A 13,720-nucleotide genomic window follows, 5' to 3' on the forward strand; every position below is an offset into this window, starting at 1 on the left:
TCTCTGTTAAATGCATTATTCAGATTCTTTGTCTTCTATTTCTATTGTTTTTTAAAATACCAGTACACAGACTTGAGCTCAGGGCTCCATGCTCTCACTTGGCTTTTTCACTCAAGGCTGGTTCTCTACCACTTGAGGCACAGATCCAGTTCTGGCTTTTTGCTGGTTAAATGGAAATAAGAGTCAAATGAGTTTTTATACCTGAGCTGACTTTGAGCTGAGATCCTTAGATCTCAGCTCCCTGAGAGACAGGATTACAAACATGAGCCACCAGCTCCTGGCCTCTACTATTACTATTGTTGTGCTGCTGCTGCTGTTGTTATTATTATTTTGGTGCCAGTCCTGGGGTTTTAACTTAGGGTCTGGGCGCTGTCCCTGAGTATTTTTGCTTAGCGCTCTACCTCTTGCCATAGCTCCACTTCTAGGTTTTTGGTGATTAATTGGAGGTAAAAGTCTCAAGGACTTTCTTTCCCAGGCTTACTTTGAATGGTAATCCTCAAATCTCAGCCTTCTGAGTGGCTAGGATTACAGGCTCAGAATCACTGATTCCCAACTGCCTTCTATTATTGTTGTTGTTGTTATTACCAGTCCTAGAGCTTGAACTCAAGTCTGGGGCACTGTCCCTAGAGCTCTATCAATTGAGCCACAGCTCTACTTCCAGCTCTTTGTGGTTAACTGGAAATAAGAGTCCTTGCCTGGGCTGGCTTTGAACTGGAATCCTCAGATCTCAGCCTCCTGAGTTGCTAGGATTATAGTTCGTGAGCTACAGATGCTTGGCTGCCTTCTATAATTTTTTTTAAAGTTTACTTGATTTTTGAAGACTGAGGGATGTGCAATACTTTTCCCACGATTCTTGTGTTCTTGTTTGTTTGTGCCTGACTTATGAATTCAATTTTTTTAGGAATCTGGGTTGGGAAAGAGAAAGATTCAGGAAGATTCAAACAGCTAAACTGAATTCCATTCTAATCTTTTCTATGTAACTGTACATATTTGTCCATGCATTTATGTGTCTTTGTGTATTTTTGTGGGAGAATATGTATGATTTGGCATATACATCTTATTTGGGCATGGCTGTATAAATATATTTTACCATGTGTTGATCATTGTGTAAGTTTGATATGTATGTCTCTGTATGTGTGTTTCTTATAGTGTCTTTCTTTAAAGTAAATTTTGAACATCAGGGGTGGGTCTCCTTGCTCTATGCTGGTGTTTCCTTGAGTGGTTGTAAATTAGAAAGCTCTGCTTCTCTGGTCTTAATCCACCTGAATCTCTGTTTCTTTTTACTGGCTGCAGAAGATACTCCTGGTAAGTGGGTCCCATAGTGACAACTCTGCTGTTCTCTGCTCTGTGTCTGGGGACCACACCTGGCCACGCCAAAAGCATTAGGACCATACTTCTGGGAAAGGTGGGCGCTCAGACCACCTCATGTAATCTTTTCTCTAGTGTACCTGCTTCAGACTGTGGTCACCCTTCAAAATCCAGAACTTAAAAGGATTTAGCTTTGGCTTCAAGGGATCTGCCAGCACTTTTAGAAACTCCATGATTGCTATCTCCTTCCCTGTACAGCCATAGTACAGCTCCTGAAGATCTCCTAGCTACCTCTTCATACAGAAATCTCCAGGGCTTCTCCTCCCTGGCTTTTTGCACTAAGCTGGATGAGCTTCAAGAGGCTTAACCTGAATGGCCAGTCCTGGGTGGGTTTCTGGGGCAGGCCTGGGAACAGGGCATGCTACCTAGACCCATCTAGAAGAACATTCTAGACAAAAGTCAACAGTGCTTGTGGCTGCACATTATGCAAAAGGTGGAGAGGCCACTTTTCACAGCAGACAACAGGCCAACCTTTTCCTTCAAATATATATGATGGGTGGAAGGAAAGGGAAGAGAATGAGATGATACAACTTCCTTTCTGCTCACTAATTTCCCCTTACTTAACAGTGTCTTTTGAATAGAGGAAGTATTTGTTAATTGTTTCCCCCAGAAACTCAGTCTTGATTTAACCTTAGGATTCTAAGTACTGATAATAGGGAACAAGGGCCAGGTTTGAGCTTTGAGCTTTCCTAGATTTATTTACTCATGAATAATATGTTATTGGTGTTTTCCCCAGAAGATCCTCTGCACCCTCTGATTTCAGCTTCACTTTATCCCTAAAATGTAAAAGGTACTATGATAATTGTGCCTACTTCACAATAAAGAGATTGTCCTTAAAGGAACACATGCAAGTTAGTGCAGAGTCTATGCCTCTTACATACCTCTCAGGTGCTAAAACCTCCTCCAGTTAGTGGATCCTTTGTTTATGGAGTGTGAGGATTTTAGTTCCCTGTTCACGTAAACTCCACCTTGGAAGATGTGTCATTCAGAAGGACCTTGCTTGGCAAATTGTTTCTTAGATGGTCTCTTTCTTTCTTCCTGCTTAGGAGGAGGAGTTCATTGACTGGTGGAGCAAATTCTTTGCCTCCATAGGGGAGAGTGAAAAGTGTGGCTCCTACTTGGAGAAAGATTTTGACACTCTAAAGGTAAGACCACCCTTCAGAATGCTTCCCTTCAGTCCACAGCCACTGGGTCCCTGGGATGGTGTGGGATAATATAGATAGAGGTGATAAGCCCTGATGAACTCATTGGAATGAGAAAATTTATCTGCAAATTTGACTGACAATGCTCAATGAGAAATGTACTCATTGCCTTACTCTTGTAACTGTAACCCCTCTGTACAGCATCTTTACAATAAAATAAAATTAAAAGAAATCAGTGTAGGCTAGTATAACCAACGAAATATTTCTGAAAGAATATTGAGAAGTTCTGAAGTGTTTTTAGGTGAAAGGGTGCTTGGGATTTTTCTTTTTTTTAATTTTTATTTATTTTTTATTGTGAAAATACTGTACAGAGGGGTTACAATTACATTGGCAAGAAAATGAGTACATTTCGTATCAAGCATTGTAGCCTCCTCCTTTGTTTCCCCTTCCCATCCCTTCCCATCTTTCCCCAGCCCCCCCGCCCAATCCTCCCCTTCCCCCCCCCCCCCCCCGCCACCAAAGTTGTAAAGTTCGGTTTTGACATAACGACTTGTACTTCTCATTGTTGCTGCTCCCTCACCTACCAAAAAGAATAAGGAGGAAGTTATATGGTGTGGGTGTTCCTCTGACAGATTTCCAGAATGCTAGCAATCAGTAAAATTGCAAATCATTGACATTTCAAATCTTGGCAATGGGTACTTAGTGATTGTGTGGTACTATTCTTTTGATATTCTTTGAGCTTTTCTATTAAAGAAAATGTGTATTAAAATAAAATATAAAATCAGCTTGAGACTGTACCTCCAACCCCTGACTCCTACAATTGGGATAGAAATTACTTAGTAAATACAAGAAAGTGACAAACCTTAGTTCTGTGGATGACACTAAGGATGAGACTGCCAAATTCTAGCATTTTGAGGAAATTCTACAAATACAATTATACTTTTAGAAAGTTGACTGATTAAAAAAAGATAACCAAAGGTGACTTAAAAATTGCTCCTCAAATGAATTGTATAGTCCCTTGCGGGAGACTGCTGGATAAAATTTAAGACATTGGAAGTGGCACTGTGGCTCAAGCGGTAGAGCGCTCACCTTGAGCTGAAGAGTGCAGGGATAGCGCCCAAGCGCAGAGTTCAAGCCCCATGACTGACCAAAAAAAATTTTTAAGACATTGATTTGAATTTAAAATAAACAATTTTTTGGGTATAAATATGCTTTAAATAATTTTGGAGACATACCTAAATACTGTTTCTGATTTTTCGAGACTCAAATCTAACTGGATATTCTGTATTTTCATTTTCTATTTCTGGGATATAAATAAAGGAGATTCTATACTCCATAATTACTTCTGGATTGAATAGAAGAGAGTAAGAGGTGGGAACAGGCTGTTAGATCTATGGGAAGGACCTAAGAACTACCTTCAAAGAGACAAGGATAAGCTAGGGTTGAGGCTAGTTGGGATGATGGATGGCTTGGACTTTTGGCTGATTCTGCTGGCTGATAGCTGTTAATCTGGACTCTGTAGAGTGGGTTCACAAGATGGTCGATCATGTCCTTTCTGATAATACAGGAAGTTGCCTAGTGAATTGTGCTTGGAGACAGTGCTGCTCAGAGATCAGGCCACAGGTGCCAACAGCAGCAGCTCAGGCAGCAAGTTCTTGACTGACTTTGAAACTGGGTGTGTAAGATTGGGAAAAGGCACAAAACTATTTATGTACCAGGAAGAAGATCTGACATATTAGGTCTGGCATGTGGCACTGTGGTCTTGCCAAGAAATGAGACAAATGAAACAAAAATAAGAACTGCTTCCAAGGTGAACCATTGTCCATGGCCCCTCACTGCTTGCTAGGATGTCGGATTCTGAACTGGCACCTAGCCCTCCAGCTTGACCTCTCTGAGATCTCCAGTAGCAGCCAAGTGGAAATAGGCTATCCGAAGCAAAAGGAATTCAAACTATCTTTTAGGGAAAAACTAGACTTGGAAGGAATAAGTAAAGGGAGTGATATTGTCCAAAAAGAATTATACTCATTGCCTGACATATGTAATGGTAAATCCTCTGTATAACACCTTAAGAATAACAATAAAATTATATTTTTGCAAAAATGACTAAAAAATAGAAAAATACGTAGAAAAACACCACTAGCAATGTGAGTCTTTGAAAATTGCCTATAGCATAATGAAGACAATGAAATACACAAAGGGTAGGGGAAAAACATTTTGGAAAATCACTAGTATGCAGGGGTAGAAAACAACTCATCATCTAAATAGCAATATAAAGAAAGTAAACTATGTAGCAAGAATGCATTAAAAACATAAAAACAGAAGTCATAGGGAAAACCAACAGCATAAAAATAAAATATATTATTTTTCCTAATAATCACAAATGGATTAATCTCTCCTATTAAATGATCAGGACTCTTAGGCTATCTTAAAGTCAAATTCATTGTTTTTATTTTATTATTATTATTTTTTTGGGTTCAGTCATGGGGCCTGAACTCTGGGTGGGGGTGCTGTCCCTTAGCTCTTCAGCTCAAGGCTAGCACTCTACCACTTGAGCCACAGCGCCACTTCCGGCATTTTTCTTTTTTGCTTATGTGGTGCTGAGGAATCGAACCCAGGGCCTCATGCATGCAAGGCAAGCACTCTACCACTGAGCCACCTTCCCAGCCCTCTCATTGTATTGTCTTTAAAAGACACACAATAGGACTCCACATAGAGCTCCCCTATGACCCAGCAATCCCACTTTTGGGCATTTACCCAAATGTTCACAAACAAGACCACACTAAAGCTACCAGCACAACTATGTTTATTGCAACATTATTTACCATAGCTAAGATATGGAACCAACCCAGATGCCCTTCAGTAGATGAATGGATCAAGCAAAGGTGCTATATATACACAATGGAATTCTATGCCTCCATCAGAAAGAATGGCATTGCCCCATTTGTTAGGAAATGGAAAGACTTGGAAAAAATTATATTAAGTGAAGTAAGCCAGGCCCAAAGAAACATAGGTCCCATGGTTTCCTTTATTTGCAATAACTAGTATATGTCTGAGACAAGCAGAAAAGATCAGAAAGTTGATGTTAGGGAAATGAACCCTAAGCTATGTATTCAAATGTTTTTTTCTTTCATGCGATTGTTTCTAACACATTTATAAGATTATTTCTTTGTTGCTTTGTATGTCCCTCCCCCACGGTATAACCCCTGCTTTCACTGTATTTGATGTCGGTATAATTTGTGGAGGGGAAGGGAGAAAAAACAAATCATTTAAATAGGGATACAGGTGGACCCATTGCAACAATGAGATGTACAAGTTGTTATGTCGAAAACGAACTTTACAATTTTGGTGGGGGGGGGGGGGGAGGAGGATTGGGTAGGGGGGTGGGGGGGAGGATGGGAAGGGATGGGAAGGGGAAACAAAGGAGGAGGCTACAATGTTTGATAAGAAATGTGCTCATTTTCTTGCCCATGTAATTGTAACCCCTCTGTAAGTATTTTCACAATTAAAAAAAAAGACACACAATACAACCTAGGATAACTAAAAAATTAAAATGTTGACAAACAATGCTTTAGAACAGTTTTACAAACAAAATCAAGTAAGTGTAAATATAGGGAAAGGGAATTTAAGTAAAAAGTAAAGGAAACAAAACAGATCATTTTAAATAAATAAATTGTATACTCCTTAGTGAAAAGAGTTTAGAAATACCCCAAGCAAAAGTGGTTATGAAAATTGAGGGGATGAATGGGGTTGGGGGAGATGAGGAGAATTATGAAAGGGGCAACATTGATCAAGATGCTTTGTACTAGTGAACTGACATGTTGAATTGAACCCCCTTTGTACAACTACAAGATAATTTAAAAAATTAAAAAAGAAACTTAAAGTGACACAAAAGATAAAATTCTATTCCAGTAAAAATATAGCTAAGAGTACATAAACTAACTTCCACAAATAAAAGCACAAAATTATTGAAATGAAGTGATTTTGTGTGTGTGTGTGTGTGTGTGTGTGTGTGTGTGTGTGTGTGTGTGTCATGGGGCTTGAACTCAGGGCCTGGGCACTGTCCCTGATCTTTTTTACACAAGGGTAGTACTCTATCACTTGAGCCATAGCTCTACTTTCTGCATTTTTAGTGGTTAATTGGAGATAAGAGTCTCACAGACTTTCATGTTCTGGATGGCTTTGAACCGCGATCTTCAGATCTCAGCCTCCTGAGTAGCTAGGATTACAGGCGTGAGCCACTGTCACCTGGCTCAAGACAAAGATTTTTTAAATATTTTTCTTTTTGTCAAATATTCAATAAATAAAGCAATAAAAGAACTGAACAACAAGATAAAGTTGTAGCTATAAAATACAGAAAAAAATAAACAGAGAATGTGTTTTTCCTGGTCTTTATAGAACATACAAAATTTGATCATATATTAGTTTAGCAATAAGTTACCAAAAGCAGAAATAATACCAGACGGATTAAAATGCAATAAAAGGAGAAATTAATAACAAAAGTTTAAACAAAAAGTCCAACTAGTTGGAAATTTACGAAGTATTTTATTAGGACTTCCAGTATGAACATGGCTGCATAAGTCAGCATTTTTCCTCTTTTTTCTTGGAAATCATTCAAACCCACAAAATCCATTTTTCAGAAAAGTTGGAAACAAATAAAAGCCACAGTCTCCAAAATATAAGTAAGGGCTGCTCAAGGACAAGTGAAATTGGGTAGAGGCAGTAAATGAAGAGAGGATTCATGAAGCTTGATGAAAACTCATAGGGGTAACAGGTCTGAGAAAGCTTCAGCAAAATTGACTTCCAAATGGAAGAATGCTGATAATTACTGAAGACAGGTGATGGGTTCACAAGAGTTTGTTAGTTATCCTCTTTATATTTTATTTTATTCTATTTTTTGCTGGTACTAAGTCTTGAACTCAGGGCCTCATGCTCTTACTTGGCTTTTTCTCTCAAAGCTGGTGCTCTGTCACTGAACCACAGCTCTACCTCCAGCATTTTTGTGGGTTAATTGGAGATAAAGAATCTCATGTACTTTCTGCCTGGGTTGGTTTCGAATCATAATCCTCAGCTCTCAGCCTCCTAAGTAGCTAGGATTACAAGCATGAACCAACAGTACTTAGCTTCCTTTGTTTTGGTGTGCTTGAAAGTTTTTATAATGCATAGTTTTAAAATATAGTTCTTGCGCTGGGAAATAGGATATTAATCCTCTTGTTTACAACACAAGACCTTTGGAGACAAGTTCAAGTTGATGATGGAAATCTATTAGATCTGGTGTGGTTCATAGAAGCTGAGAAGGAAGAGTTACATAGGAGTCTCATGGACAGCCCTGTATGTAGAATGCAGTCTGCCTCCATAGTTGAAATGAAGGGAACAGCAGTCTAGCTGAAATAAGCTCATTTAGGGAAGTAATAGCAAAAAAAAGATGCAGTGTTAACTTAAAAGTCATATATATATACATATATATATATAAATTTCATATATTAAAATATAGAATAAATATAATAACAAATAAATATAATAACAACATAATATTTATGTAATATAGTAATAAATTAACATAAATAACATATATATGTATATACACATATACGAAGAAGGGAAAATAGAAATCAAACTCACCTGTAGGAAAAGACATATGCACACTATAACAATTTTGCCAAGGAGCAGAACAGATGAGACTGTGAACTTTTTAGAAATGGCGTCATCAGAATGCAGAGCAGAAAAGAAATGAGTTGAGGATGACGAGCTGAGTGCAGATGGTGGCACTCAGGAGGGAAAGTGAGGGACACCTGTTACTGGAACATGTGTGGAGTGGAATAGACACATGGAAACACAGGGTCATATCATTTCATCACAGAGGGAAGAAAGGATAAAGGTAAGCAAAGCGAAAGGGAAACAAGAAACAGTTATAAAATAATGAGAAAGTGAATAGATGTATATGTCAAGAAAATGAGACCCAACATTTGTATAACTGGAGTCTCTGAGGAAGACAACCCAACAGTGAAAGAAAACAAATATCATCACTTAATCAAACTTCACTGGGTACATGAATATACATATGTGTATATGTATATGTGTATGTATGTGCATATGTATATTGAAAGACCTTACTGTGTATGAGGAAAAATTGATCCAGAAAGGATAACAATGAAGTTATTTTAGTTCAAAGATAAAGAGTCCTGACTACCCTTCTCTCTCTCAATATATGTTTTTTTTTCTGCATTTTGAGGGATAGTACTTGGGTTTGAACTCCTGGCCTTGTGCTTGCTGGGTAGGCAGGTAGGTGGCTCTCCCACTTGATCCACACCACTGTTTCAAAATGACTAATTATATTGGTATTTTTTTGAGGTAAGGTCTCATTTTATGTCCTTGCCAGGCTGGGCTAGTATCCTCTTGACTTGTACTCCATTATGTCTCTGGAGTTCATGAAGGCTTGTCATTGCTCTCAGCCACTGTGTTTCCTCTGTACGTGAAATAACAAGTGTGAACCACTGGTTGAGATGGAGTGTTACAAACTTTTGTGCTTGGGTTGGCCTTGAACTCTACCTCCCAAGCAGCTAGGGTTATAGGTTTCAACTACTAAGTCTGCAAAAATGCATCACTGTCAGATAATGCTACCTCTTACTTGTATTTCTGGTCATCAGGAGGCATTGATCAGAGAATAATTGTAGTTTGAGGTCAGCTAGGTCAGAAAAGTTTGTGAGACTCCATGGCTAGTGAACCAGCAAAATGCTGGACTAGAGATATGACACAAGTGATGAGTGTCAACTATAAGCAAGCAAACAAGCAAACTGAGTGAGAGTATGAGGCCCTGAATTCAAGCCATGGTACTAGTGCGCGTGCACGTGCGCACACACACACACACACACACACACACACACACACACACACACACACACACACACACACCCCTCTTGTATATGATTCTCAGGTACCTAATTTTTTGTTGTTGTTGTTGGTCATGGGGCTTGAACTCTGGGTCTGGGCGCTAACCCTGAGCTCTTCAGCTCAAGGTAAGCAACTCTACCACTTGAGCCACACTGCCACGTCCAGTTTTCTGGTGGTTAATTGTCGATTAGAGTCTCATGGACTTTCCTGCCTGGACTGTCTTTGAACTGTAATCCTCAGATCTCAGCCTCCTGAGTAGCTAGGATTACAGGTGTGAGCCACCTGCTCCAGGTCCTAGAAAATTTGATTAACTCAAAAACCCTATTCCCTAAGGGACTGGGCAAATGTCTTCCATACTCCTTTCTCCTGGGCATTAGTTCTCATTCTCTTTTCTCTCTTTTTCTTCTTGGCTCATCTCTCCACCTTTCCAGCTCTGCTTTTGTTCATTTATATATTTTTGTCTTACTCTCTTCTATGTCCCTCTCTTTCTTTCTGCATTCTTACATTGTCTTGTTTCATTCTTTTCCTGTTTCTTCTTCCCTTAGTGACCCTTGTTTCTTCTTCTTATTCCCATGTGTGACAGGTCTATGACACACAGCTAGAGAATGTGGAGGCTTTTGAAGGCCTGTCTGATTTTTGTAATACCTTCAAGCTTTACCGAGGCAAGACACAGGAAGAGACAGAAGATCCGTCTGTCATTGGCGAGTTTAAGGTGAGCTTTGGAGGACATGTCCCGGTACAGACGTATAAGATCGTGGTATCGTCACAGTAAGTGCACAGTGGGAGAGGTTGTGTTGATATTCATGACCATATGAGGAATGGAGGTGGTGATGCTGCTATTGCAGATTCTGATGACGGTGATGGGATGGTGTTCTGCTGGATGGTTCTTCATGGTGGTGACTTTTCATAGAGAAAAAGATGGATTGCCATATGGTTATCATGTGGATGACAATCATAAAAGTGAAAGTTAAACCCTCTGTTTTTTAGGGCCTTTTCAAAATTTATCCCCTCCCAGAAGACCCAGCCATTCCCATGCCCCCAAGACAGTTCCACCAGCTGGCTGCCCAGGGGCCCCAGGAGTGCTTGGTCCGAATCTATATTGTTCGAGCATTTGGCCTCCAGCCCAAGGACCCCAATGGGAAGGTAATATTTCTGAAGCTTTTGGTTCCCCTAGAAGAATACACCTAGCTACAAAAACTTGTAAAATCTGGACATAGTTTCTGCCCCGGAAGCTTTCAGTAAACTAGGGAAACCAGATGAACACATGCAGAACTGAGATGTATCTGGACAGAGTTTTGTCAGGGATCAAGTGCTCCAGAGGTAAGAGAAGGTCAAAGTCAGTACAGGACTTTGGAAAAATAGAGAAGACTTCCAGGAAAGACTAGGATTCTTAAGGATACACAGAGTTTTGATAGACTCAAGGGGAGAAGGAAAGTTGTATGAAGGAATCAAAGCATAGGCCAGACTTTGAAAGCCAATTGCTTCCTTTATGTGTGGAACCAGGGTAAAGTATCAGATATGAGGTTGAAGATGCAGGTTGGGAGTGAACTTGTAGAATTTCAATGAAGAGTAGGGAGGGGTGAAGAAGGAAAAGATAGGATTAGTAACTGCCACGCCCATCCATATGGAGATAGAGGCAAAAGAGAAACCAGGAATACTCATCTGGTCTTTGTTTGGAATTTTGATATTTTGTTCATCATGGATTAATGGCATCAATTTTAATTTTTTTAAATACTATTTGTTTTGATTACTGAATTTTGGAGCCTTCCCTTAAATTTTGTGTCTGAGACAAGAGACTCAGCTGTCTCACACTAGTTCTGGCCAGATATGGAGGAGGGAGATTCAATGAAGGGAGGAGTCTAGAATCACAGGAAGGTAATGGAGAAGATTTTGAAAGAGGAAAAAGGAAGACAAAGAGGTAGCAATGGGGTAAGACAAGAATAGGGTTCTTCCTTATCTCATTATATGAGTTCATGTCTAGTGTGTATCCTTGTGATGGTGGGTAGAGGCCTGACGCGCCCCTGCTTTGTTGTTTTTGGTCATGGGGCTTCAACACTGTCCCTGAGCTCTTCTGCTCAAGGCTAGTGCTCTACCACTTGAGCCACAGCGTCACTTCTGGTTTTCTGGTGCTGAATTAGGGATACAAGTTTCATGGGGATTTTTCTGCCCAGGCTGGCTTTGAACCACAATTCTTAGATCTCAGCCTCCTGAGTAACTAGGATTATAGGCGTGAGCCACCAGCATCCGCCTACAGCCCTGCTTTATAAGGCTGAGAAGTCTTACCATCACAGGGTACAATGGCCTCCAGGATGTAGCTAGTAAGCAGGCCTGTATCTTTCAAGCATTCTTAGAGGTAGGCTAAGTCTGGGTGCTCTCTGGCCCCAGCTGCTCAGGAAGGACGGCTGAAGGTTGCTGTCACTCATGGGTATCATCTGGGAGACAGGCCCAAGCTGGCTGCCTAGCTGACAAAGGGTGACCACCTCTCTTTTCTTCTATTTGGATAAGCAGAGGTCACAAAGGACCTCCCCACATACTTAGACGATTTCTATATAGAATACTGTCTATGTATTATGTGTATGAGGATAGGGACCTAGTCCAATCAACCTCTCTTAAGAGGTAGTGGGTCAGAAGTATAGAGGACTTAGGAAAGAAGATCTGGGGGTATACCAACACACATGCAAGGTCTAGGGAATGTGTGTGTGTATTGATATAGCCCCACTGCTAGAGCTGAGATTGGAAGCCTGTGTCTGGCCAACTGTTATGGTATGGTATGCAGGATGGACTCCCAACCAGACCTGACACAGTCTATACTGAAGTTTCCTCATGGCTGGCACCTCACCCCTTTGGGATAACAGAGGACCCAAGAAGCCCCAAAGACACAGTGGGACAGTGATTTCACACATGTGTTTCTGTGTCCTCCTCCAGTGTGACCCTTACATCAAGATCTCCATAGGGAAGAAGTCAGTGAGTGACCAGGATAACTACATCCCCTGTACCCTGGAGCCTGTATTTGGAAAGTGAGTGGGACGTAGTCTGGTCTTGGGATAGAGGGGGCACTCTAGAAATGCTACAATCTAGTGGGTAGAGATGGCTGCCTCTGGGAGGTCCCTGTCATAAGAAGCAGAAGTGCATTCCCTAGAGCTTTCCTACATCAATATAGCCCCAGTTCCTCTTAGTTAAACACACCTTACCTCTAGGATCAGAAATCTCCATGGATGCTCAGAAGATACATTAGTTGGGTTTTATTTGGTGAACTTTTGGGGGATAATTTTAGATTTTGCAGAAAATATACAAGGATAATGCAGAGTTCCCATATATGATTAATCCAATTTTCTCCACCATTAACATCTTGTATAACTATGGTCCATTTGCTTGGTGCATTATTATCAATGAACCCTAGACTTCATTAGGACTTCACCAGTTTCCACCAATATCTTTTATATTTTCCATATCTAGTCCCATCTATCAAGTTGCATTGAGCAGTTACTATTTCAGTGTCCACATACATCTGTGGTGGATATCTACAGGAAGAATGGAGACCCAAGACAATGAAATACTGCTGGAAATATAAAAACAAAGGAAGAAAATCAATACCCCTGCTGTGAGAGTGGGTGCTGGGTCTGAGTTGCTCTTGGTTATGAGCTCTTAAAACAACAACAAAAAAAGAGGCTGGCAGCGATTTCTCAGCCACCTGTAGAAGAGGTCTGGTGTGCCAATATATCAAGCAATACATTGCATCCCAACATGGGTATCAGTTTGGTTAGTTGAGATCACTCCATCTGACCAGTAGTCAGCTTGGAAAAAGGCAGCTTTTGAAGAAGCAACAATCCTAGGTGGCACTGAGTCATTATCAAACCAGGATTTAGGGTGGAGAAGGAGGATGGGAGAAAGTAGCTCTGTTTGATAAGTTTCAGTGGCTGGTCCAGGCCTATGGGCTATTGGTAATGGGCCTCCCTCAGGGGTGAGTATGGTCAAGGCCTAGGGCAGGTGGCAATGAGATAGAGTGCAGAAAACATTCCTCCTGCTCCCATTCTCCATTTCCTCTGAATCACAGCCCAAAGCTGGTTCCTGGGATTTTGAGCCTCCTGCAGATAAGTGCAGAAGCACTTTCACTCTACTTTGACTTTATAAAAGTCAAAAACTTAGGGTTAGGGCTGCAGCTAGGATGACCAGATCTGTGTATGAGCACCTTGAATACACCCTAAGCATCTTTGTTGCCAGGACTTCGAGTGAGCCATGTGTTTCATAGGGGACTGTGAGGAGGGAAGCAAGCTCTTCCTGCCTCATATATCCTGTTTAGTGAGTGTGCTCCTCTGCCCTCT

At 40.7% G+C, this 13,720-nt stretch overlaps 1 protein-coding gene across 21 annotated transcripts in view; it reads left to right on the forward strand.

Moving 5' to 3' along the window:
- Dysf (dysferlin) overlaps positions 1–13,720 on the forward strand; it is a 209,299-nt gene that overhangs the window by 172,848 nt on the left and 22,731 nt on the right. For all 21 annotated transcript variants that reach the window (XM_069988937.1, XM_069988939.1, XM_069988942.1 and 18 more), the window contains 4 exons: positions 2,415–2,513; positions 9,982–10,110; positions 10,386–10,541; positions 12,324–12,415. In XM_069988937.1, coding sequence (XP_069845038.1) covers positions 2,415–2,513; positions 9,982–10,110; positions 10,386–10,541; positions 12,324–12,415 — 476 coding nt within the window. The remainder of the gene's footprint in view (positions 1–2,414; positions 2,514–9,981; positions 10,111–10,385; positions 10,542–12,323; positions 12,416–13,720) is intronic.

This window comes from Dipodomys merriami, unplaced genomic scaffold, assembly GCF_024711535.1.
Source record: "Dipodomys merriami isolate MVZ:Mamm:240054 unplaced genomic scaffold, mDipMer1.0.p SCAF_37, whole genome shotgun sequence".
Classification (NCBI taxonomy): Eukaryota; Metazoa; Chordata; class Mammalia; order Rodentia; family Heteromyidae; genus Dipodomys; species Dipodomys merriami.